The sequence below is a fragment of the Nerophis lumbriciformis genome, linkage group LG21 (assembly GCF_033978685.3).
Source record: "Nerophis lumbriciformis linkage group LG21, RoL_Nlum_v2.1, whole genome shotgun sequence".
Lineage (NCBI taxonomy): Eukaryota > Metazoa > Chordata > Actinopteri > Syngnathiformes > Syngnathidae > Nerophis > Nerophis lumbriciformis.
Window position 1 is genome coordinate 33,272,501 of NC_084568.2, and position 27,953 is coordinate 33,300,453.

Here is a 27,953-nt window from a genome sequence, read left to right on the forward strand (position 1 = left end):
TGAGCAGTGCCAGAAACTCATCGACTCCATGCCACGCCGCATTAACGCAGTAATTGAGGCAAAAGGAGCTCCAACCAAGTATTGAGTATTGTACATGCTCATATTTTTCATTTTCATACTTTTCAGTTGGCCAACATTTCTAAAAATCCCTTTTTTGTATTAGCCTTACACAATATTCTAATTTTGTGACACACGGAATTTTGGATTTTCATTTGTTGCCACTTCAAATCATCAAAATTAAATGAAATAAACATTTGAATGCATCAGTCTGTGTGCAATGAATAAGTATAATGTACAAGTTACACCTTTTGAATGCAATTACTGAAATAAATCAAGTTTTTCAAAATATTCTAATTTACTGGCTTTTACCTGTATATGTGTGTATACATTTATATATATTTATATATATATATATATATATATATATATATATATATATATATATATATATATATATATAAAATATTTATTTTATATACATCATATTTATGTAACTATTATATTAAATATATTGTCTGTGGAGATGATCTGGTTCCAATATGCCTATTTATAAGCACTGCACTCAAGCTGAGGGCCACATAACACATTTAGGGTACATATTCCAATATATTATTATCAGTGGCGGAGCAGGAAGAAGCTGGGGGGAAGAAAAAAAAATATGCCATAGAATGTAATAAGAAAGGCCCTGTCATTCATTAATGGACTTTTTACATGTGCTTGTTCATGCAAAACGGGGCCACCCGGGGACTGCGGGGCCCTACGCACAGCATGTTGTCTACCTATAGGGAGGGGCAGAACATCACCTGCAACACGCCCACCAATACTACACGCTCCTCGGGCTATTTAGCACTTCTTTGCCATTTTAATGTATCAGGCCCTTAATGTCTTTGGGGCCGATTAAAAGGAGAGGCGGGGGGGATCCCATGTCCTCAGTACGCAGACCGTGTCTAATTGCATGTTGTGCCCCCCCCCCCTCCAACTGAAGTGCAAGCGATGCTAAAGACCACCATCAAAACCTTGAATTCTGGTATCCACTCACTCTGCTTTTACATGATCTGATGTTGTTTCATCATGCATTATCGTCATGTCAGTTTGTTGTCACACAAGCCTAACACACCATGTCTACTTTTTCTTTATACTTTGCCTTGATTGATTTTTCTTTTGCACACCCCTCCCCACCTCCCCCCTCCGTTTCATGTCCTTTGTCGGCTGATGGTCGGGGGGGGGGGGCTCCTTGTGTTGCTTGTTGTCTCAGTTTGAGCGTAGCCAGACAGTCCGCAGAACCACGGGAACCCAAGTCGACAAAGGTAAAACTTCTAACCCATCACACACCTTTTGTCCACTAATTCCCGCTCCCTAAAAGTTCTTCGATGTTTGTGAAGTAGCAACCTTTGCCCCGCCCTGCTGTGTAGAAAATAGTCCAGTTTGTCTGCTGCTGGCTTCTGTCCCTTGTTGTGCGCTAGTCTGGTGCCCGTAGTCTCCTTTTCATGTTGTTATGCTGCAGTGTTCTGGTGCTTCTTATAAAAAGGGATGTCTTGTGGTAAAAAAATGATTGGCGTTGTGGAGGTATGGTCTTTGTCGAATGAACGCCCGGGTGAGCAACTCCTTCATAACAGTGCGTTTGGGTATCAATTATTCACCTGGAATGTTAATGAGAGCCACATAGAAACCCTTTTATTCAGGCGAGCAAAAGAAAAGTCTTGACGGACGTCAGCGTCGATCCTAAAAATACTGTTTTGAAAATTTGAATTTCATAAAGTATATCTGCTCCTGTCAGATGAACGAATGGCAAGTCTGAAAATCAATTGATTTGACGGAGAATGATTAACATGCAGGAAAAGGCTTCCATCATAGCAACAAGTGCTTTGTGTTTGCTTTATTCTCAGTATGTAAATCTTGTCCTTATCAGTTTATTCTAAAATAACCGGCTCATATTTTCCAAACCCTTGTTTACCGCTGCAGGAATTACTACATATAAGGAAAAGCATCATCATCCACAATCCCTGAGACAAGAACACTCAGCTGTTCCTTTTTCGTGCATTCTAAATAGAGATGTCCGATAATGGCTTTTTGCCGATATTTGATATTCCGATATTGTCCAACTCCTTAATTACCGATTCCGATATCAACCGATACCGATCTATACAGTCGTGGAATTAACACATTATTATGCCTAATTTGGACAACCAGGTATGGTGAAGATAAGGTCCTTTTTAAAAAAAAAAGAATAAAATAACATAAATAAATTAAAAACATTTTCTTGAATAAAAAAGAAAGTAAAACAATATAAAAACAGTTACATAGAAACTAGTAATTAATGAAAATGAGTCAAATGAAGTGTTAAAGGTTAGTACTATTAGTGGACCAGCAGCACGCACAATCATGTGTGCTTACGGACTGTATCCCTTACAGACTGTATTGATATATATTGATATATAATGTAGGAACCACAATATTAATAACAGAAAGAAACAACCCTTTTGTGTGAATGAGTGTAAATGGGGGAGGGAGGTTTTTTGGGTTGGTGCACTAATTGTAAGTGTATCTTGTGTTTTTTATGTTGATTTAATAAAAAAAAAAAAAAAACGATACCGATAATAAAAAAAACGATACTGATAATTTCCAATATTACATTTTAAAGTATTTATCGGCCGATAATATCGGCAGGCCGATATTATCGGACACCTCTAATTTGAAGTCCTCTTTTACACCTTTAAAAACTTGGAAAAAAAACCAAAAAATACATTTAAATGCCGTGACTTGCATATAAAGCAGGGGTCGTTAACCCAAAAATGTTGAAAGAGCTATATTGGACCAAAAATACAAACAACAAATCTGTCAGGAGCCGCAAAAAATGTAAAGCCTTATAAAAAGTGTTATAATGAAGACAACACATGATGTAAGTGTTATTATATATCTATTAGCTGTATTAGCCTACTATCAAAATGACTTTAAAATTCTTATATAATTGTTATAATGAAGGCATCATATGACGTAAGTGTCTATATTAGCTTTATTAGCCTACTATCAAAATGACTTTAAAAGTCTTATATACGTGTTATAATGAAGACAACATATGACGTAAGTGTCTATATTAGCTTTATTAGCCTACTATCAAAATGACTTTAAAAGTCTTATATACGTGTTATAATGAAGACAACATATGACGTAAGTGTCTATTAGTTTAAAAAAAAAAATGAAGACAACACATGTGTCTATATTAGCCTACTATCAACATGACTTAAAAAGTCTTAAGTGTTTTAATAAAGATAACGCAAGTGTCTATATGAGCCATATTAGCCTACTATCAAAATTACTTTAAAAGTCTTATATAAGTGTTATAATGAAGGCAACACATGATGTAAGTGTCTATATTAGTTTAAAAAAAATGAAGACAACACATGATGTGTCTATATTAGCCTACTATCAACATGACTTAAAAAGTCTTACGTAAGTGTTTTAATAAAGATAACACAAGTGTCTATATGAGCTATATTAGCCTACTATCAAAATTACTTTAACATTCTTATATACATGTTATAATGAAGGCAACACATGACGTAAGTTTCTATATTAGCCATAATAGCCTACTATCAAAATGACTTTAAAAGTCTTGTATAAGTGTTATAATGAAGGCAACACATGATGTAAGTGTCTATATTAGCTGTATTAGCCCACTATCAAAATGACTTTAAAAGTCTTATATAAGTGTTATAATGAAGGCAACACATGATGTAAGTGTCTATATTAGCCTACTATCAAAATGACTTTAAAAGTCTTATATATGTGTTATAATGACGACAACATATGACGTAAGTGTCTATTAGTTTAAAAAAAAAATGAAGACAACACATGATGTGTCTATATTAGCCTACTATCAACATGACTTAAAAAGTCTTTAGTGCTTTAATAAAGATAACACAAGTGTCTATATGAGCCATATTAGCCTACTATCAAAATGACTTTAAAAGTCTTATATATGTGTTATAATGAAGACAACACATGAGGTAAGTGTCTATTTTAGTTTTTAAAAAATGAAGACAACATTAACCTAGTATCAACATGACTTAAAAAGTCTTACTTAAGTGTTTTAATAAAGATAACACAAGTGTCCATATGAGCTATATTAGCCTACTATCAAAATGACTTTAAAAGTCTTATATACGTAAGTGTTATAATGAAGACAACACATGAGGTAAGTGTCTATATTAGTTTAAAAAAAATGAAGACAACATTAGCCTAGTATCAACATGACTTAAAAAGTCTTACTTAAGTGTTTTAATAAAGATAACACAAGTGTCCATATGAGCTATATTAGCCTACTATCAAAATGACTTTAAAAGTCTTATATACGTAAGTGTTATAATGAAGACAACACATGAGGTAAGTGTCTATATTAGTTTAAAAAAAATGAAGACAACATTAGCCTAGTATCAACATGACTTAAAAAGTCTTACTTAAGTGTTTTAATAAAGATAACACAAGTGTCTATATTAGCTATAATAGCCTACTATCAAAATGACTTTAAAAGTCTTATATACGGTAAGTCTTATAATGAAGACAACACATTATGTAAGTGTCTATATTAGCTGTATTAGCCTACTATCACAATGACTTTAAAAGTCTTATATAAGTGTTATAATGAAGGCAACACATGATGTGTCTATATTAGCCTACTATCAAAATGACTTTAAAAGTCTTATATACGTGCTATAATGAAGACAACACATGACGTAAGTGTCTATACTATATAAACAAACATTGATTGATTGATTGACATTAGTTTAAAAAAAAAAATGAAGACAGCACATGATGTGTCTATATTAGCCTACTATCAACATGACTTAAAAAGTCTTACGTAAGTGTTTTAATAAAGATAACACAAGTGTCTATATGAGCTGTATTAGCCTACTATCAAAATTACTTTAAAATTCTTATATAAATGTTATAATGAAGGCAACACATGATGTAAGTGTCTATATTAGCTATATTAGCCTACTATCAAAATGACTTTAAAGGTCTTATATAAGTGTTATAATGAAGGCAACACATGACGTAAGTGTCTATATTAGCTATGTTAGCCTACTATCAAAATGACTTTAAAAGTCTTACAGTATATAAGTGTTATAATGAAGACAACATATGATGTAAGTGTCTATATTAGCTGTATTAGCCTACTATCAAAATGACTTTAAAAGTCTTATATAATTATTATAATCCATCCATCCATTTTCTACTGCTTGTCCCGTTCGGGGTCGCTTGGGGTGCTGGAGCTTGAAGGCATCAAATGATGTAAGTGTCTATATTAGCTGTATTAGCCTACTATCAAAATGACTATGTGCTCAATTCGATGAGAGGAAAAAAACATTTGAGCTAGTATTGATGTCATTTAAACCCAGATAAAGGTTGCAGTTAAATAAAGTAGGAGTGAGCGTCTAAAGACTTTCTAAACAAGTTGTGACAATGTTCTTGACTGCTGCATGTTTCCTCGCCTCAGTCACAGCAGGACGCCGTGTTGAGAAAATGAAAGCAACATCAAATATTTTTCCCTCCTTCGCCGTATACTTTAAGTGTGGCACAAATGCGTCCGTCTGCAATATTGTCCACACCTGTCGCCGTCTAACAGCAGTGCGGACGTGAAGCGAGGGAAATAAAGTGAAACGAAGCGCTCGGCTCCGTTTAATCAAAGGAGAAATCTCCTGGAGCAAAGGCCGTGTAGTTCTGTCGAGTGAAACAGCGCTGGTGGCGCACGTGCAGCGACTTCCTTTCCAGGAAGTAAGCAGTGTTGCCTAAAATGTGTTAATGAGTGACGGTTTTTCGATAGTTAAAAATGTAAACTGTATTGCTAACCGTCTGGAATTTTACCGTGGTTTATAATTATATGGTTTATACCTGCTCGGTGGCCTTGTGGTTAGAGTGTCCGCCCTGAGATGGGTAGGTCGTGAGTTCAAACCCCGGCCGAGTCATACCAAAGACTATAAAAATGGGACCCATTACCTCCCTGCTTGGCATTCAGCATCAAGGGTTGGAATTGGGGGTTAAATCACCAAATGATTTCCGGGCGCGGCCACCGCTGCTGCTCACTGCTCCCCTCACCTCCCAGGGGGTGATCAAGGGTGATGGGTCAAATGCAGAGGATCATTTCACCACACCTAGTGTGTGTGTGTGTGTGACAATCATTGGTAGTTTTAACTTTAACTTTACCGTTACACCCCTGCCTGCGTTGTTAGCCGCCTCTTTCTGGCAGTTTTTCATTGTTTAGAACACACAGAAAAGGGATTGTGGAGGATGGGCAACATTCCAATGAAATTATAATTATATTATATCAATTATATTTCACTCGGGTGAAGAGAGGGGCGGAGCTTTCTACCGATCACCACCTGGTGGTGAGTTGGCTGCGATGGTGGGGGAGGATGCCGGACAGACCTGGCAGGCCCAAACGCATTGTGAGGGTTTGCTGGGAACGTCTGGCAGAGTCTCCTGTCAGAGATAGTTTCAATTCCCACCTCCGGAAGAACTTTGAAAATGTCACGAGGGAGGTGCTGGACATTGAGTCCGAGTGGACAATGTTCTGTACCTCTATTGTCGAGGCGGCCGATTGGAGCTGTGGCCGCAAGGTAGTTGGTGCCTGTCGTGGCGGTAATCCTAGAACCCGTTGGTGGACGCCGGCGGTGAGGGATGCCGTCAGGCTGAAGAAGGAGTCCTATCGGGTTCTTTTGGCTCATGGGACTCCTGAGGCAGCGGACAGGTACCGACAGGCCAAGCGGTGTGCGGCTTCAGCGGTCGCGGAGGCAAAAACTCGGACATGGGAGGAGTTCGGGGAGGCCATGGAAAAAGACTTCCGGACGGCTTCGAAGCAATTCTGGACCACCATCCGCCGCCTCAGGAAGGGGAAGCAGTGCACTATCAACACTGTGTATGGTGAGGATGGTGTTCTGCTGACCTCGACTGCGGATGTTGTGGATCGGTGGAGGGAATACTTCGAAGACCTCCTCAATCCTACCAGCACGTCTTCCTATGAGGAAGCAGGGCCTGGGGAATCTGTGGTGGGCTCTCCTATTTTTGGGGCTGAGGTTGCCGAGGTAGTTAAAAAGCTCCTCGGTGGCAAGGCCCCGGGGGTGGATGAGATCCGCCCGGAGTTCCTTAAGGCTCTGGATGTTGTGGGGCTGTCTTGGTTGACAAGACTCTGCAACATCGCGTGGACATCGGGGGCGGTACCTCTGGATTGGCAGACCGGGGTGGTGGTTCCTCTCTTTAAGAAGGGGAACCGGAGGGTGTGTTCCAACTATCGTGGGATCACACTCCTCAGCCTTCCCGGTAAGGTCTATTCAGGTGTACTGGAGAGGAGGCTACGCCGGATAGTCGAACCTCGGATTCAGGAGGAACAGTGTGGTTTTCGTCCTGGTCGTGGAACTGTGGACCAGCTCTATACTCTCGGCAGGGTCCTTGAGGGTGCATGGGAGTTTGCCCAACCAGTCTACATGTGCTTTGTGGACTTGGAGAAGGCATTCGACCGTGTACCCCAGGAAGTCCTGTGGGGAGTGCTCAGAGAGTATGGGGTAGCGGACTGTCTTATTGTGGCAGTTCGCTCCCTGTATAATCAGTGTCAGAGCTTGGTACGCATTGCCGGCAGTAAGTCGGACACGTTTCCAGTGAGGGTTGGACTCCGCCAAGGCTGCCCTTTGTCACCGATTCTGTTCATAACCTTTATGGACAGAATTTCTAGGCGCAGTCAGGGCGTTGAGAGGATCTGGTTTGGTGGCTGCAGGATTAGGTCACTGCTATTTGCAGATGATGTGGTCCTGATGGCTTCCTCCGGCCAAGATCTTCAGCTCTCACTGGATCGGTTCGCAGCCGAGTGTGAAGCGACTGGGATGGGAATCAGCACCTCCAAGTCCGAGTCCATGGTTCTCTCCCGGAAAAGGGTGGAGTGCCATCTCCGGGTTGGGGAGGAGATCTTGCCCCAAGTGGAGGAGTTCAAGTACCTCGGAGTCTTGTTCACGAGTGGGGGAAGAGTGGATCGTGAGATCGACAGGCGGATCGGTGCGGCGTCTTCAATAATGCGGACGCTGTATCGATCCGTTGTGGTGAAGAAGGAGCTGAGCCGGAAGGCAAAGCTCTCGATTTACCGGTCGATCTACGTTCCCATCCTCACCTATGGTCATGAGCTTTGGGTCATGACCGAAAGGACAAGATCACGGGTACTAGCGGCCGAAATGAGTTTCCTCCGCCGAGTGGCGGGGCTCTCCCTTAGAGATAGGGTGAGAAGCTCTGTCGTTCGGGGGGAGCTCAAAGTAAAGCCGCTGCTCCTCCACATGGAGAGGAGCCAGATGAGGTGGTTCGGGCATCTGGTCAGGATGCCACCCGAACGCCTCCCTAGGAAGGTGTTTCGGGCACGTCCGACCGGTAGGAGGCCACGGGGAAGACCCAGGACACGCTGGGAAGACTATCTCTCCCGGCTGGCCTAGGAACGCCTCGGGATCCCCCGGGAGGAGCTGGACGAAGTGGCCGGGGAGAGGGAAGTCTGGGCTTCCCTGCTTAAGCTGCTGCCCCCGCGACCCGACCTCGGATAAGCGGAAGAAGATGGATGGATGGCAATTATATTTCTATCCACTGAAAAGCACATAAACCGTATTGAGCCAAATATAGGACCAGGACCAGGTTTTTTTTGTACAGTATGTATCATTTTGCTTCACACCGGGGGTGTCCAAACTAAAGCCCGCGGGCCAACTGCGGCCCGCCAGCGTCTTCAATTTGGCCCATATGAGTTCAATAAAGCATCTAAATTTAAAATAATTCTTAAACAACAAGCAGTCTCTGAATGCCACAGATTTTCTGCCATCTTGTGCACAATGTGAGTCCCGTATTTTCCGGACTATAAGGCGCAGTTAAAATCCTTTCATTTTCTCACAACTCGACAGTGCGCCTTATAACCCGGTGCACCTAATGTACGGAATAATTCTGGTTGTGCTTACCGACCTTGAAGCTGTTTTATTTGGTCCATGGTGAAATGATAAGTGTGACCAGTAGATGGCAGTCACACATAAGAGATACGTGTAGACTGCAATATGATGGCAGTCACACATAAGAGATACGTGTGGATTGCATTAAGCCTGCTCAGTGGCCTTGTGGTTAGAGTGTCCGCCCTGAGATGGGTAGGTCGTGAGTTCAAACCAAAATACTATAAAAATGGGACCCATTACCTCGAGAATATCAAGGGTTGTAATTGGAAGTTAAATCACCAAAATGATTCCGGAGCGCGGCCACTGCTGCTGCTCACTGCTCCTCTCACCTCCCAGGGTGGTGGAACAAGGGGATTGGTCAAATGCAGTGAGTAATTTCACCACACCTACTGTGTGTGTGTGACTATCAGTGGTACTTTAATATGACTCAAGTAAACAACGCCAACATTTTATATGTTCCATTGAGAATATAGAACATTACACATGGTTCTCAAAAATCTATCAAAATGTTTTTGTAGGACTTTGGTAAGCTATGAAGCCACACCATTTGATGGATTGTACTGTGCTTCAACATAGGAGTATTATTATGGTGTGTGTATAAGATAAGACATATTATCTGGTGTTTTGTTTCGCAATATTATGCAAAATCAACTTTTCTTACGTTCTGGCACCTGCTGATCTGTATTTGGGATCTGCATAGGTCCTGAAAATGTCGATAAGCTTCTTCTTTTTCTCTATCTTCTTGTTATGTGACATTCATCCTCCACTGTTGCCATTTCTAATATAAAGTAGTGTAAAGTTCTTACTTCTGTCTTCTTATATCTGTCAGTAAACTCGCCATGAAAGTGCTAAAACATACCGGTCTAGTGACTTTACATTATTCACCCAAGTAACTTTAGTTGTTAAAAAGTTCCGGTCGGACAGTTTTTCACGGGACACATTTCCGGCCTTGTTGTTGCAATTGTGAGCTACGGATGAGGAGAGATGCTGCTCCGTTATTGATTGAAGTAAAGTCTGAATGTCATTAAAACAGTTAGCGCCATCTTTTGACACTTCTTCCACTCCCGTCCTTGCACGCGGAGAAGACGCTGTCCAAGGTGAGCCACGTAAATAAGACCGCCCACAAAAAGGTCCATCCAGAAGTGACTGTCAGAAAGCAGCTTGAAGATGATGTGTAAAACATCATCTATGCAACATTTTGACCAAAAAACCACCATTACATGTTATGTAGACCACAAGGAAGTCTTTTACATTTAGAAAAAAAATAACAATAATATAGGCCCTGTAATCCGATGCGCCTTTAGTATGAAAATAAATCTGATTAGACCCGCTCATCGGCAGTGTGCCTTATAATACGATGCGCCCTATGGTCAGGGAAATAGGGTAAAGCAGATCAATGACCCTTGAATGTATTTCAGAAAAATTAGCACAGCATCGACTTATACAACACAATCCAAACAACCTTCCCGAGTCATGGTGCAAGAGAAAGTCAAAAGGTTTGGACACCCCAAGCTGTTTGTTTACATGCTTTTTTTTATTTCTCTTTGCTATTTGGGCTTATTGGACCCTAATTAGAATAAAAACTAAGAATCATCTTTTGATATGATGTACTTAGTTCATAAGTAACAAACGTGTACTTCATGTTTAGTAACATGCTAATTCTTATTTTTACACTTATTTTCCCAAATTCCATTGTATGTTATACTCTTCTGACACCACCAGATGGCAGTATAAGTGTCCACATAAGTGGCCATAAGACCCCAATTCAGTAGTGTACACAATTTTTGGAAATAAGAGCTAAAAGGTGCTGTCCACGCATGTGGCCACTAAGCCTTTAGAGGTTTTAATTAAACTAATGTCAGTGAAATAACACCTAGTACATTGCAATAAAAATAGTATAATACGTCTTTATATCATAACTCCCTCTCTGCTGTTTGAGTGACACGAAGAAAAGCTCTGACTACCTGGGATGAAGTTATTTAGCGACTTTTCTTGGACATTTTTTTTTCACAGTATTTAAAACTCCCCTGGACTTCTTTCTGTGGGTTTATTTTAGTAATATCTCATATCGAGCAAAGACAGAGTGATACTTAAATAATAGAAAGGAGAAGTTTGCATGGATCATCAACACCCTGAAGCAACAGATCACTGATATCATTGTCGTCATTTTTTTAAAGATCATCAAAAACATGACAAGACAAGGACGTTGAAATAATCTCTAAATGGTGGACATTTATCCATGAAAATATAGAGAAGCTGCTGATGTTGTGTTTGACAGAAAAGCCTATAATATCTACTAATCATTTTGTAATCATCTCAACGCATTTAATTTGCTTTATGAGCTGAGATAGACTCCAGCACCCGCTGCGACCCCAAAAGGGACAAGCGGTAGAAAATGGAATGGATGGTAGTAATATCTCATATCGAGCAAAGACAGAGTGATACTTAAATAATAGAAAAGAGAAGTTTGCATGGATCGTCAACACCCTGAAGCAACAGATAACTGATATCATTGCCGTCATTTTTTTAAAGATCATCAAAAACATGACAAGACAAGGACGTTGAAATAATCTCTAAATGGTGGACATTTATCCATGAAAATATAGAGAAGCTGCTGATGTTGTGTTTGACAGAAAAGCCTATAATATCTACTAATCATTTTGTAATTCATCTCAACGCATTTAATTTGCTTTGGGGTCGCACCCGCCGCGACCCCAAAAGGGACAAGCGGTAGAAAATGGAATGGATGGACACCCTGCACCATCTTTTCTTCGGGTCAGTGCGCTACTCGCTAGATTTGGGGCTACACGCCGTGTGGTAGAATATTCCGAAGCATATTCCCTGTGCTCGTGTCAAGACGCCTGAAACAAGTCCGTTGATGCTTTTAAGCACAGGCTTCCAGAAATGGAGCAATCAGACAGGAAGTGGGCTTTTAGAGTAGCAGCAAGCCGTGCGCTGGCTCAATGACGTCTTTCCACACAAGATGGGGGGGATGAGTGGTCGGAAATTGCCAATGAGGGATCTACAAAAAATGACGTTTCCAAGCATCAATCGGGATAATCATCTCATCTCTCGTGGCAACTCGCAGTCAAACTTGAGCATAAATGACCACTAAAGTCAAAGGTCCTTCTGGTTTACATGTGGAAATGTCCACTCAAAAGATGATTATATACCACAGTAGTTTTTTTGTATGAAATGACACAAGGCTCAGGCAAGACCTTTTACTTGAAGCAGCAGAAAATGGACTTGTCATATATGCCATAATGGCATGTTATTCAGACCAATGCATTCAATCAGTGGTCCTCAACCACCGGTCTGGGGACTTGCACCTGTCCGTGACGCACAGAGACATTAAATCATTTATAACCGACCACATTTTATCCTACTTCACTTTGGCCAGTCCCACCAGTAAGCTTGTTCATAGATGTATTATAAAACTATTGCTCAAAGATCATTTGTTACGTCTTTGTTACATTGCACAATGCACCTTACCCGGTACTAGTATAGTATTGCGATACTAATGAATCATATTCGGTACTATACCGCCTCTAAAAAGACCCGGATCCCCCATCCTCCGCTCCCCCGTCGTCGTGACATTGCTGGTTTTACGAGCAGAGGAGCATGTTCGGCAGCGCACAATCACAGAGTACTTACAAGCAGACACGGTGTGTAGACAGGAAAGGGAGATAAAGGTGAAGTTATAACGCTGAAACGCCGCAGTCGGCAGTGTTTTAGCTACTTCTAAATCACTAATCCTCGCCTCCATGGCGACAAATAAAGTTCTTACAAGTATCATTATCACTGCAGGACGAGGAATAGCTAAACATGCTTCACTACACACCGTAGCTCACCGGCGTAAACAAACACAATGGATGGATCTACACCTGACATCCACTGTAATGATACCAAGTACAGGAGCGTATCTAGTCGATACTACTAGGATTACATCGATATATATATATATTTTTTTCCCAACTTTTTTTATTGGCATTTTCAAATAGACAGAAAAAAGTGCAAGTCGAAACAGTACAATTTTAAAGTCAGTAAATTATTCACACCCTTTCTATGGCGTCACATTAGTGCCAAAAATCCGAGCGCATAAAAACTGTTATCGCGCGGTGATTCTCCACTTCGTGCGCGCGCGCGACACCCTTTTGCGTGCGCGTGGTGCCTTTTTGCGCGCGCGCGGTGCCTTTCTGTGCGCGCGCGGTGCCTTTCTGCGCGCGCGCGACGCCTTTCTGCGCGCTCTCAGTGTACTCCTGGCATCTCTCCTCGCGCTGTCATGTTTCTTTTTGGCACTTTGGGGGCGGGTATGCTTAGACGGCCCCTCCTTTCTGATTGGTCAGGCGAAAAATGCTGAAAAATGCTCAGAGCCAATCAGAAGTATAGCAGGGCGGGTCATCGTCAATATGTATCAAGATTTACGGAGGAAGAAGTGGATAAAAACATGTCGCGCGCTGATGAAGGTTATTTCATACCACATAAACACAATACAGGGTAATACAAAATGTGACCCAAATAAATAATAAGACAACAAACACCATAATCACATCTTTCAGCCAGAACTGGTCCACCAGCAATAACATCCAACCATAACATTATTTTATATTTTCACTTCTTCTTGAACATTTGTTTTCTAATTTATGGAATTTCTTTTGATTCAGCCATAAAATTAATGAAATAATCTTTGAATTTTTTTTTTTTTAATGTTAAAAATAGCTTTTAATAATGTATTCTGAAACAGTTTAAAATAATCAGAGAACTGACTAACACTGACCTACACAACTATGTTGCACAATTAAGTCTTTTTTTTTTAAAGCGAAAGAGGTAATTTCAACAGGTACAGCATCTTATGTCATATCTACATGTAATAAGATTTGTAACAAGGCAAACCGTTTGTAAATTGGTCGAAAATCGAGCAAGTTATGGTAATTTAATTAGTACATGTACCATTGACATCAATGTAATGATTGAGGCTAGATGTCCGGGGTAAGATGGCTACAACGTTGCTATGCTGGAGAATGATTGGCCATTTGAAAAATGCTCACAGCCAATCAGAAAGGAGGGGCCGTCTAAGCATACCCGCCCCCAAAGTGCCAAAAAGAAACATGACAGCGCGAGGAGAGATGCCAGGAGTACACTGAGAGCGCGCAGAAAGGCGTCGCGCGCGCGCAAAAAGGCACCGTGCGCGCACAGAAAGGCACCGTGCGCGCGCAAAAAGGCACCACGCGCGCGCAAAAGGGTGTCGCGCGCGCGCACGAAGTGGAGAATCAGCGCGCGATAACAGTTTTTATGCGCTCGGATTTTTGGCACTAATGTGACGCCATACCTTTCCCTTAAAACCCAAACCACCCACCCACCCTCCCACCCCACTCAGGTCCCACCAACGAGGGACAAATGGCACAATTATATAACAAGTAAGACGACAAAGACAGACACATTCTCACACACACACACACACATACGAGGCCAGAGAAAAGACAGACGGGCTGAAAAGGAGAGAGAGGGAGAAATATATATATATATATATATATATATATATATATATATATATATATATATATATATAAAAATATATATAATAATAATAATAAAATTAAAATTAAAATTTAATAATAATAAAAATAATCTATAATAAAATAAAGATAGAATAAAATTATACTAATAAATAAAAGGGAGATTATTCCTCATCTGCGTCTGGGCATAGGTCAAGAGAGTTGACATACAGCCAAAAAGGACTCCAATTACATCGATATTTTTTAGCATCACAAAATCTTCTTATATCATGTTTATAAAGTCAGGAAATATGTCCCTGGACACATGAGGACTTTGAATATGACCAATGTATGATCCTGTAACTACTTGGTATCGGATCAATACCTGAATGTGTGGTATCATCCAAAACTAATGTAAAGTATCAAACAACAGAAGAATAAGTGACTATTACATTTTAACAGAAGTGTAGATAGAACATGTTAAAAGAGAAAGTAAGCAGATATTAACAGTAAATGAACAAGTGGATTAATAATTCATTTTCTACCACTTGTCCTTAATAATGTTGGTAAAATAATAGGTAGATAAATGACACAATATGAATATGACCAATGTCTGATCCTGGAACTACTTGGTATTTTGTGGTATGATCCCAAATTAATGTAAAGTATCAAACAACAGAAGAATAAGTGATTATTACATTTTAACAGAAGTGTAGATAAAACTAAAATAAGCAGATATTAACAGTAAATGAACAAGTAGATTAATAATTCATTTTCTACCACTTGTCCTTAATAATGTTGACAAAATAATAGGTGTATAAATGACACAATATGTTACTACATACGTCAGCAGACTAATTAGGAGCCTTTGTTTGTTTACTTACTACTAAAAGACAAGTTGTCTAGTATGTTCACTATTTTATTTAAGGACTAACTTGCAATAAAAAACATATGTTTAAAGTACCCTAAGATTTTTTGTTAAAATAAAGCCAATAATGACATTTTTTATGGTCCCCTTTATTTAGAAAAGTATTGAAATACATTTTGGTACCGGTACCAAAATACTGGTATCGAGACAACACTAATGGACATTAATAAACATATCAAATGTAAAGGTGCCAAATCATAGGCAAAACTGCAGGTTGATGACCTAAGATCAGGGCAGATCAGGATCAAAGTGACCACAGTAGTTCAAGTGACAGATGTAGAATCGCTAAATTGCTGCATATAATAATTGTGCTAAATTTTGGCCTCGTAAGTTAAAGTGCTGCTATTATTGCACATAGTCCTATTACACAAGTAGTTGGCAATAACACTTAAAGTTAAAGTTAAAGTACCAATGATTGTCACACACACACTAGGTGTGGCGAGATTATTCTCTGCATTTGACCCATCACCCTTGATCACCCCCTGGGAGGTGAGGGGAGCAGTGGGCAGCAGCGGTGGCCGCGCCCGGGAATCATTTTGGTGATTTAACCCCCAATTCCAACCCTTGTATTTACGAATGGAAAATTGGACCGAAAAAAGCTATATTTACGTATGAAATATTGCACAAAAAATTAATACATAACTTGTAAGAATGGAAATAGAAATCCACAGAAATGTATTGATTTTTCATTCACTTATTTGCTATATTTATCTGCTGGTCCGTGAAAATAAGGCCATCATTAAACCGGTCTCTGGTGCAAAAAAGGTTGGGAACCCCTGCATTAAATTACTTTAAAATGACATTTATTGGAAAAAATAAATTAAAAAAACGAATTAAATGTGCCAAACATTCATGGGTTTATAGTTAACCCGTTAGTAGTGACACCCCCAGAAGAAACAAACGTCAACATAAAGCAATAGATAATAACTGATCGATGCAGTACTGGACTCCCGTACATCTTTCTATTCTTATTTTGTCAAATGGAAAACATTTGTGTTTCTGTTTGAGCTCGGCAAAAAATGATCACCGTTTTTGATATGATCCGATTTCGATGAAATCTTGTGTACCCAAGTTATATTCTTTTACTAAGAAAAAAAACAGCATCGTGCAGGATATTGTAATAGTAATCGTTTCTGGAAAATGGTACGTCCGCGTGCTCTTTACCTTATAATCAAATATTTCTGTTAAAAAAATAAAAAAATACATTTTATTTTATTGAACAATTGTACACACAAACAACATATATTCACAATGTACACACAAATCAAGGCACTTTCAACACATCTCACCAAGATTTCATTAATAATTTGAAATCATTAAGCCAATGTGAAAATGGAGTGTTTTATTTATATATATATATATATATATATATATATATATATATATATATATATATATATATATATATATATATATATATATATATATATATATAATAAACACCTAGGCAATTGTGTAATATTATAATTATTAATTGTAATTATTTACCCTTTTTTGGAATATATAGCACATTGGTATATAAGCCAGACCCACTAAATTTTAGGGGGGAAAAAAATGCCATATATTAGGCGCACCGGACTATAAGCCGCAGATATATACGTTGTGAAATTAGTTATTTACACAGAAATATTCTGTAAATTATTATTTACATACCTTAATTGTTTCCAAACGGTGTCTGTAACAAGGCAGTAAAACGGCTGATCAAACAAAACATAAGTCATCATCATGGACCCACTAGCTGCGCAAGTTAGCTCTCCAATCAGCTAAACAGACTCAATAACTCCACGGTGATGTTTTGGTGATTTTTGTTAATGTAAAATTGATGGTGGCTTTTTGCAGCACATTAGGTGGCACGGTTTTTTTTCCCCTGTAAAAATCTGGTGACTGAGCCGCCAATTTTCCAGCAAGTAAAGTAAAGAGGATCATTGACCCTGATTATCGATCACGTAATCGCCCCGCCCTACGTTCGCCTCATAGTCGAGTGTAATCGGCTTGAAGAAGAAGGTGGAAGGACCATGTTGTTTATTCCTTGGCAGAGTTGTCAGTGACTTTCATTTCCTTCTCTTTCTACTTTTTTTTTTTTGTTTGTTTTGTTTCCTTCCTTCTCCGTCTCCCTCTTTGGTCGCCCTCTCCTCCCTTTCCATGGCCGCAGAGGGAAAAGCCATGGAGCATTTCGTCTGCTGGAGGTGAAAAGAACTCATCCAGTGTAAGTAGAGGGCTTTCTGGCAGGGACGTAGCAAAAAAAAAAAGGGGGGATGAGCTGGCGCTTTTGGGCGTGGAGGAACAGAGGACCCGCGTAGACGGCGACAGGCGGGAGCGACACAATCGCGTTAGCCCGCTCTCCCGGGGACGGAGCCGCGGCTTAGCGACTGCATTACAAAGCGCTCCTTCGCCAGCAGTTAGCATGCAAATTGGCTCCCAGATTATGCCTCTTGCATCTATTTTGCCCACTGTCGGAATGTGACGCGGGGAGAATGATAATCAGGCAGACATCGCCCCCTGGAGCTCTGCTGATGATCGTCACAGTTGTGTGGTTTGTTTGCTTGTGTCTCAGGTGACAGGATAGACCGGGATTAAGCGAGTGCAAAGAGGAAGTTTTACAGGCGTAAGAAAGGCCGTGGTTGGTGGATTGGCTCTGTCAAGGAATCCTATTAAGATGTTTGTGCATGTCAAAACTGCTCCGCCATCACAAACTCTCCTTTTAAGTCCTCCCTCGTGTCTCTGCGGCACATCTGCACCTCGTTATCTCCGCACGCTAACGAGTGACATTTGAATAATGGCCCATATCTGATGCATGATGTTAACCCCCCCCCCCCCCCCCCCCCTCCCCCGACATGCATTTTACATGCGTGTGGAAGGGCGGGGGTGGGCACATACGCTCATGCTGTGCCGAGTCTCTGGGAAGTGGTCCCGATTTTTAGCACGCTGGTGCTTTCTGGGAGATTGGACGAGTTCGGACAACGATTTTTTGTCAGGTGTGACTTCCAGGACCGCCCCTTCTTATACGTAGATCACGCGGAGTGCGCAGGACCACTTTTGTGTGAAAAAGCGTGTCAGTTCAAGAGTGACAGGGCGATTAATAGGCGTGCACAAAAACATTGATTCACATCCCAATGGCGATTCCTATTCATCGCGATTCCAAATCGACTCAGAAATTTTCACAAAAAAAATTGAAAATCCAATTTGTGATTTTTGTTTTTTAAAAATTCAGTAAAAAAAAGTTTATGGGCCATCTGTAGGCGACCATAAGGAGATTTTCTGACCTTTAACCTGTTTTGAAAAAGTTTAAATATCATTATTATATAAATTAACTTGTTGCGAGAATCCAGGGCCGCCCCTTCTTATACGTAGATAACGCGTTGTGCGCAGGACCACTTTTGTGTGAAAAAGCGTGTCAGTTCAAGAGTGACAGGGTGATTAATAGGCATGCACAAAAACATTGATTCACATCCCAATGGCGATTCCTATTCATCGCGATTCTAAATCGACTCAGAAATTTCCAAAAAATAATAAAATATTCCAATTTGTGATTTTTCCTTGTGTAAGAATTCGGTTAAAAAAAAGGCATCTGTAGGCGACCATAAGGAGATTTTCTGACCTTTAAGCTGTTTTGAAAAAGTTTGAATATAATTATTATATAAATTAACTTGTTGCGAGAATCCAGGGCCGCCCCTCCTTATACGTAGATCACACGTAGTGCACAGGACCACTTTTGTGTGAAAAAGCGTGTCAGTTAATGAATGACAGGGCACGTAATAGTGGTGCACAAAACATGTATTCACATCCAAATGACAATTCTTATTCATCGCGATTCTAAATCGACTCACAAATTTCAAAAATAGATTTAAAAAAAAAATACATTTTGTGATTTTTCATTTGTGTAAGAATTTGGTAAAAAAAAAAAAAAAGTTAATAGGCCATCTCCATGCAACCAGAAGGAGATTTTCTGACCTTTAACCTGTTTTGAAAAAAAATCATTATAATTATTATGTAAATGAACTTGTTGCGAGAATCCAGGGCCGCCCCTTCTTATATGTAGATCACGCGTAATGCGCAGGACCACTTTTGTGTGGAAAAAGCGTGTCAGTTCAAGAGTGAAGGAGATTTTCTGACCTTTAACCTGTTTTGAAAAATAATCATTATAATTATTATGTAAATTAACTTGTTGCGAGAGGCCCTGTGATGAGGTGGTGACTTGTCCAGGGTGTACACCGCCTTCTGCTCGATTGTAGCTGAGATAGGCTCCAGCGCCCCCCGCGACCCCGAAGGGAATAAGAGGTAGAAAATGGATGGATGGAACTTGTTGCGAGAATCCAGGGCCGCCCCTTCTTATACGTAGATAACGCGAAGTGCGCAGGACCACTTTTGTGTGAAAAAGCGTGTCAGTTCAAGAGTGACAGGGTGATTATTAGGCATGCACAAAAACATTGATTCACATCCCAATGGCGATTCCTATTCATCGCGATTGTAAATCGACTCAGAAATTTCCAAAAAATAATAAAATATTCCAATTTGTGATTTTTCCTTGTGTAAGAATTCGGTTAAAAAAAATGCCATCTGTAGGCGACCATAAGGAGATTTTCTGACATTTAAGCTGTTTTGAAAAAGTTTGAATATAATTATTATGTAAATTAACTTGTTGCGAGAATCCAGGGCCGCCCCTCCTTATACGTAGATCACGCTTAGTGCGCAGGACCACTTTTGTGTGAAAAAGCGTGTCAGTTAATGAATGACAGGGCGCGTAATAGTGGTGCACAAAACATGTATTCACATCCAAATGACGATTCTTATTCATCGCGATTCTAAATCGACTCACAAATTTCAAAAATAGATTTAAAAAAAAAAAAAAAAAAATTTGATTTTTCATTTGTGTAAGAATTTGGTAAAAAAAAAAAAAAGTTTATAGGCCATCTCCATGCAACAAGAAGGAGATTTTCTGACCTTTAACCTGTTTTGAAAAAAAATCATTATAATTATTATGTAAATTAACTTGTTGCGAGAATCCAGGGCCGCCCCTTCTTATACGTAGATCACGCGTAGTGCGCAGGACCACTTTTGTGTGAAAAAGCGTGTCAGTTCAAGAGTGACAGGGCGATTAATAGGCGTGCACAAAAACATTGATTCACATCTCAATGGCGATTCCTATTCATCGCGATTCTAAATCGACTCAGACATTTCCAAAAAATAATAAAATATTCCAATTTGTGATTTTTCGTTGTGTAAGAATTCGGTAAAAAAAAAAGCCATCTGTAGGCGACCATAAGGAGATTTTCTGACCTTTAAGCTGTTTTGAAAAAGTTTGAATATAATTATTAAGTAAATTAACTTGTTGCGAGAATCCAGGGCCGCCCCTCCTTATACGTAGATCACGCGTAGTGCGCAGGACCACTTTTGTGTGAAAAAGCGTGTCAGTTCAAGAGTGACAGGGCAATTAATAGGCGTGCACAAAAACATTGATTCACATCCCAATGGCGATTCATATTCATCGCGATTCTAAATCGACTCAGAAATTTCCACAAAAAAAAAAAAAAAATCCAATTTGTGATTTATTTTTAAATTCGGTTAAAAAAAAGTTTATAGGCCATCTGTAGGCGACCATAAGGAGATTTTCTGACCTTTAAACTGTTTTGAAAAAGTTTAAATATAATTATTATATAAATTAACTTGTTGCGAGAATCCATGGCGGCCCCTCCTTATACGTAGATCACGCGTAGTGCGTAGGACCACTTTTGTGTGAAAAAGCGTGTCAGTTCAAGAATGACAGGGCAATTAATAGGCGTGCACAAAAACATTGATTCACATCCCAATGGCGTTTCTTATTCATCGCGATTCGAAGTCGACTCAGAAATGTCTAAAAAAAGATTAAAAAAAAAAAAAAAGATACAATTTGTGATTATGTAAGAATTCGGTAAAAAAAAAAAAAGTTAATAGGCCATCTCCATGCAACCATGAGGACATTTTCTGACCTTTAACCTGTTTTGAAAACGTTTCATTATAATTATTATATAAATTGACTTGTTGCGAGAATGCAGGACCGCCCCTCCTTATACTTATATCACGCGTAGTGCGCAGGACAACTTTTGTGTGAAAAAGCATGTCAGTTCAGGGCGATTAATAAGTGTGCACAAAAAATTATTCACATCCAAATGGTGATTCTTATTCATTGTGATTCTAAATCGACTTAGACATTTCAAAAATAGATTAAAAATAAATTGAATTTCTTATTTTTTGTTTGTGTAAGAATTAGGTAAAAAAAAAAAAAAAAGTTTATAGGCCATCTCCATGCAACCAGAAGGAGATTTTCTGTCCTTTAAATTTATTTTAGTTATTAAAAAACTACAACTTGGTTAAAAGATTTTAGTGCGTACTTTTTGAGCATATTCAACAATAGGGCAATAATATTGGTAACGGTGATCATTTTGATCACGATAACTTTATTTCGCCATATTATTTATTGCTTCGTAACTGACATAGAACCTACTTTATTGCTTTTGGTTGTGATTTTTACTCAAGTCCAAATTTTTTTTTTTTTTATAATTTGTTTATTTTTTTTTTTTACTTGGATGTTTAAAATTCCAATAACAATGTTAAAATTTACGAGAATACAACTCTATTGCATTTAAGTTAAAGTACCAATGATTGTCACACACACACTAGGTGTGGCGAAATTATTCTCTGCATTTGACCCATTACCCTTGATCACCCCCTGGGAGGTGAGGGGAGCAGTGAGCAGCAGCGGTGGCCGCGCCCGGGAATCATTTTTGCTGATTTAACCCCCAATTCCAACCCTTGATGCTGAGTGCCAAGCAGGGAGGTAATGGATCCCATTTTTATAGTCTTTGGTATGACTCGGCCTGGGTTTGAACTCACAACCTTTGAAGGGTATCCTTGTGTTGTTATGTATTATCATGTCATCAGTGGTTAATTTGGTCTCAAAATAATGTTGACAATAATATTGTTTATTGGCAATAATTTGTAGGTCAGTAAAATGAGTTATCGGCCCAGAAAGGGTGGTTCATATTATTTGTGTGCTGCATTTTCCACAACATAACTTATGATACGATGTCATGAATGTGCAGTCAATGAGTGTTTCCATGGTGCACGCAACTCCCTCATTTAAATATTTAACTCATTTAACTTTTGTCCAGACCTGCAACACACCCACTTACAGTACTCACACATTTTTTTTTTTTTTTTTTTTACTTTGTCCTGATTTTCTTCAATGCATAATGGACAAAAGTATTTGGACAGGCAGTCATTCATATTTTGGGTCTCGACTAGAGATGTCCGATAATGGCTTTTTTGCCGATATTCCGATATTGTCCAACTCTTAATTACCGATTCCGATATCAAGCGATACCGATATATACAGTCGTGGAATTAACACATTATTATGCCTAATTTTGTTGTGATGCCCCGCTGGATGCATTAAACAATGTAACAAGGTTTTCCAAAATAAATCAACTCAAGTTATGGAAAAAAATGCCAACATGGCACTGCCATATTTATTATTGAAGTCACAAAGTGCATTATTTTTTTTAATATGCCTCAAAACAGCAGCTTGGAATTTGGGACATGCTCTCCCTGAGATAATCCTGATACCCACTACAACTACGGGAAATACTATACTTTGACTTTCACAAAGTGCATTATTTTTTTTAAACATGCCTCTTAACAACAGCTACAAAAACAATGAAGGCACACAGTTTCAGTCCAGAGTATACTAGAGTAATAAAGTAAACAATAACATAGTCCTCCTTTAGTGCAAGACTGTGTGGTACTACTTTTTTTCGGTGTTTGCTTTCCTTATGATTCTTGAAGAGGTGGGAGATCAAATTGCTCGCATAACCAACTTTTTGCAGTCGTTGCAAATTGCCAGTTTTTTATCCGTCAGAGACACTTTAAAATAATCCCAAACCATGTCTTTAGTCAGTCACCGAGCGAGCTCGCTTGTTAGCCACGGCTACAGCACCGGCAACAACACACTCTTGTCGTTGTTATGCTGCGCTGAGAGCATGAGGAGGTTGTGGTGGGCGGGGTGGTAGGGGGTAGCGGGGGGTGTATATTGTAGCGTCCCGGAAGAGTTGGTGCTGCAAGGGGTTCTGGGTATTTGTTCTGTTGTGTTTATGTTGTGTTACGGTGCGGATGTTCTCCCGAAATGTGTTTGTCATTCTTGTTTGGTGTGGGTTCACAGTGTAGCGCATATTTGTAACAGTGTTAAAGTTGTTTATTCGGCCACCCTCAGTGTAATAATAGATAATAATAATAATATATTTTATTTGTAAAAATCACTTTACATTGAGCAAATAACCTCAAAGTGCTACAGTGTATTGAAAAAAATATATAATAATAAAAAGATAATACAAAATTAAGAAAAATAGAACAGCCGTATAGCTAGAACTAGTATGCATATATCTATAAAAAGGCTTTTTTTAAAAGAAGGGTTTTAAGCCTTTTTTTAAATTATCCACAGTCTGTGGTGCCCTCAGGTGGTCAGGGAGAGCATTCCACAGACTGGGAGCGGCGGAGCAGAAAGCCCGGTCTCCCATAGTTCGTAGCTTTGTCCTCGGAGGTTGGAGGAGGTTAGCCTGTCCAGAGCGGAGGTGTCGTGTGGAGGATTTGGGGGTGAGTAGTTATTTGAGGTAGAGGGGGGAAATTCCATGGAGACACTGGTGGGTTAGTAGGGAGCCTTTGTCATACTTGCCAACCTTGAGACCTCCGATTTCGGGAGGTGGGGGGGGGGGGGCGTGGTTAAGAGGGGAGGAGTATATTTACAGCTAGAATTCACCAAGTGAAGTATTTCATATATATATATATATATATATATATATATATATATATATACACATATATATATATATAAGAAATACTTGACTTTCAGTGAATTCTAGCTATACATATATATATATATTTATTTCATTATATATATATATATATATATATATATATATATATATATATATATATATATATATATATATATATATATATATATATATATATATATAATAAGAGAAATACTTGAATTTCAGTGTTCATTTATTTACACATAACACTCATCTACTCATTGTTGAGTTAAGGGTTGAATTGTCCATCCTTGTTCTATTCTCTGTCACAATTTTTCTAACCATGCTGAACACCCTCTCTGATGATGCATTCTGCTTCGTCTCCTTGTTGTGTGCGCAGTTGTGCACTGCACTCTCTAAAATCCGTAGATGTTATTGTCACATATGCATGTACAGTAGATGGCAGTATTGTCCTGTTTGAGAGTGTCACAACATTGCTGTTTACGGCAGACGAACTGCTTTACGGTAGACGAAAACGTGACTGCTGTTGTTGTGTGTTGTTGCCGCGCTGGGAGGACGTTAATGAAACTGCCTAACAATAAACCCACATAAGAAACCAAGAACTCGCCCTCCATCATTCTACAGTTATAACATGATTGGGCAGGCACGCTGTTTATATTGTGGGAAAGCGGACGTGAAAACAGGCTGTCGACACGTCACTCAGGTCCGCCTGAATTTCGGGAGATTTTCGGGAGAAAATTTGTCCCGGGAGGTTTTCGGGAGAGGCCCTGAATTTCGGGAGTCTCCCGGAAAATCCGGGAGGGTTGGCAAGTATGGCCTTTGTATTAAATTCTGAGTGGAACAGGAAGCCAGTGAAGTGATTTGAGAATTGGTGTGATGTGGTCGTACTTCCGCACTCTCATCAGGATCCTAGCAGCACTATTTTGTATGTATTGCAACTTCTGGATGGACCCTCAGTGTGACCTGTATGGCTGTTGACCAATTATGCCTTGCATTCACTTGTGTGTGTGAAAAGCCGTAGATATTATCGGACATCTCTAGTCTCGACCATGAAATGTATTGTCCATCTTCACAAATTGAAGCCGTGCTGGAATTGATATATCCCTGCAAAAGCTATATGTAGCTCACACAATAGTGCCTTTGGGGGTCCTTGAGTCTGGATGGCGGCTGGACAGTTGCCCGCTTCGTTTTCCCTTCCAATAAATAGGACTCACCAGATGGTTTGTACGAAATCCACTGCGTTGTCATTGCTTCCTCTCCACACACGCCGTCTGAAATGTGACGAAAACAAAGGCAAAAATTCCTCCACATCTATTATTCACATGCCTTTGTTTGTTTCTGTCCCTCCCCCCCACCCCCAACGCCCCCCACGCCCATCAGGACAAGTCAACCCCGGACGAGCGGACCTCGTGGGACAGCTTCAAGACCATGACCCCTGAGCTGACCATCGTGCCGGGCGAGCAGAAAGACCGCATGGAGCTGCACAATAAGAACTGGGACTCGTCCTCCGCAAACACGCCAGACTCCTCCGAGGGTGACTTCCAGACTGAAGTGTGAGAACACCCCCTTGTACACGCACACACACACACACACACACACACACACACACACACACACACACATACTCGGACTTGTGGGGGAAAAAAAAGATGGACTTGACACGCACGTGAGAAGATGGCACGCACACACACGAGCGTGCGCGTGTTCCCGATGGATCCCGGGCTCACTTTGTAAAATGGACACGGAGGAGAAGACTGTTCTAAACTATATTTTCACAGAGACTATTCAAAAGAAAGAACAGAAACTTGGCACGGCGGACGCCATTTTTAAGTCGACTATGTATTTCAGAGAAAACGTTTATCGCGGCCTACAAAATTTCCACAGAAAAAAAAAAAAAAAGTTTGATGATTTGCAGAAGAGTGAAGAAAAGATGTTGTTTTTTTTATATAGCAAAGGAAGGGGAAGAAATGTCTCACTGTTTGCAAGCACTTTGCTTTCATTTCTTTCCTCGACCCCTCCAATGGACGCCCCACTCAACCTCGCCCTCTTTTTTTCCTTACGTTTATATTGTCTTTGATTTATTTTTCCCCTTCATTTGGGACGCCTGCGAACAAGCTGCTCACTAACATGTGCCATCCTCTTCCTATTCAGGTCCCACTCCCCCTACAAGTCCCCCGTCTCACACATGCGCAGTGTTTAACATTGTATTCCACATTTTCTGTCTTTTTCTATGGCTTAATTAAAAAAAAAAAAGAAGTCCTCCCATATGGTTTGAAACTTTTAATGAAAAATGATTGAAACAAGCGACCGAGCGAGTTGTGTTCTGTGCTCAAACCGCTCGAGCGGAATTAAGCTATTTTTCACACGCTTTTCATTATTATTTTTTTGGTGGTTGTTTCATTTCCTGCGAGAATTAACCCATGTGGAAGTGCTTTGGGGAAAAAAAATGTAATTTAGGACACATACTGCAGATTAACGTGAGCTCGCCCGCTCAGATAATACGTCTGACATGCCGGGCGTCCATTAGGAAAAAGCAAGGATTATGATATTCTTCTGCATCAGCCTGATGGAATATTAAGCACAATAACAAGGCAAGTTTATTCATGGAGCAGAATTGTTTTGAGGTGATGTTATTGATGTCATGTGCTTTTATTACCCATAGACGTCTAACCAGAGAGAGGGTGTTGAGATGACTAACATTGGATCCGGTCCATGCGGTGACAAAGTGAGTAGTATCAGTGTACACGTAGAACAAGAGGGGCTCCAGAATTGACCCCTGGGGAACACCCGTCGCCATTTGTTCGATGACACAGTTTGCATTTCCAACAAGGTACACCCTGTGATATACTATATAATAACATGCTTTTAACCGGGGTGTCCAAAGTGCGGCCCGGAGGCCATTTTTGGCGCGCAGAATGTTGTCTAGATGGCTCCAGCGACGATGGATGGATGAAATCAAACAGTTAAAATGTAGGGGGGGAAAAAAATTTTTTTTGATACTATCTCAAAATAACATGTTTTGCTACTCATAACAACGTTGTCTTTTTTTGTTAAATATGTTTTTACAAAATAAAGAAATATCGAAAAACGTGGTGGAAAACGTTTGGACACCTCCGGTTTAGTGTGTCACTTGGGTGCACGCGCCATTCACATCGATTCACATCCAAACTGCGATTCTAATTCATCCCGATTCTTAATTCATAAAAGTAAAAAAAATTGTTGCGTGTATACGTATATATTTGTGTGTGTGTATATATATTATATATATAATATATTTATATATATAGCCATATATATGTGTATATGTATGTATATATATACAGTATACTGTATATATATATATATATATATATATATATATATATATATATATATATATATATATATATATATATATATATATATATATATGTATGTGTGTGTGTGTGTGTGTGTGTGTGAATACACATATTCAAATTAATATATACATATATATGATGTATGTATTATATATGTGGATATAGATGTATATGTCTATATATGATGTATATGTGTGTGCATATGTATGTATATATGTGTATATGTATGTATGTGTATATATGCAGTATATATATATATTTATGTAGTATGTATGTGAGTATATATATACATGTATATATGTGTATATATGAGTATATATATATACATGTATATATGTGTATATATAACATGTATATCTGTATATATGTGTGTGTATATACATGTATGTGTATATACAGTGTGTGTGTGTGTATATACATGT

The 27,953-nt window shown here is 39.4% G+C and overlaps 1 protein-coding gene across 10 annotated transcripts in view; it reads left to right on the forward strand.

Annotated features, from left to right (window-relative positions):
* adgrb2 (adhesion G protein-coupled receptor B2) overlaps positions 1–27,426 on the forward strand; it is a 771,897-nt gene extending 744,471 nt beyond the window's left edge. For 7 of the 10 annotated variants that reach the window (XM_061982439.1, XM_061982431.1, XM_061982436.1 and 4 more), the window contains one exon: positions 25,574–27,425. In XM_061982439.1, the coding sequence (XP_061838423.1) occupies positions 25,574–25,750 (177 nt within the window). In that variant the 3' untranslated portion in view covers positions 25,751–27,425. Of the gene's footprint in view, positions 1–25,573 lie in introns of all 10 variants that reach the window. The other 3 variants (XM_061982435.1, XM_061982433.1, XM_061982432.1) reach the window with 1 other exon arrangement.
* Positions 27,427–27,953: the final 527 nt, after the last annotated feature.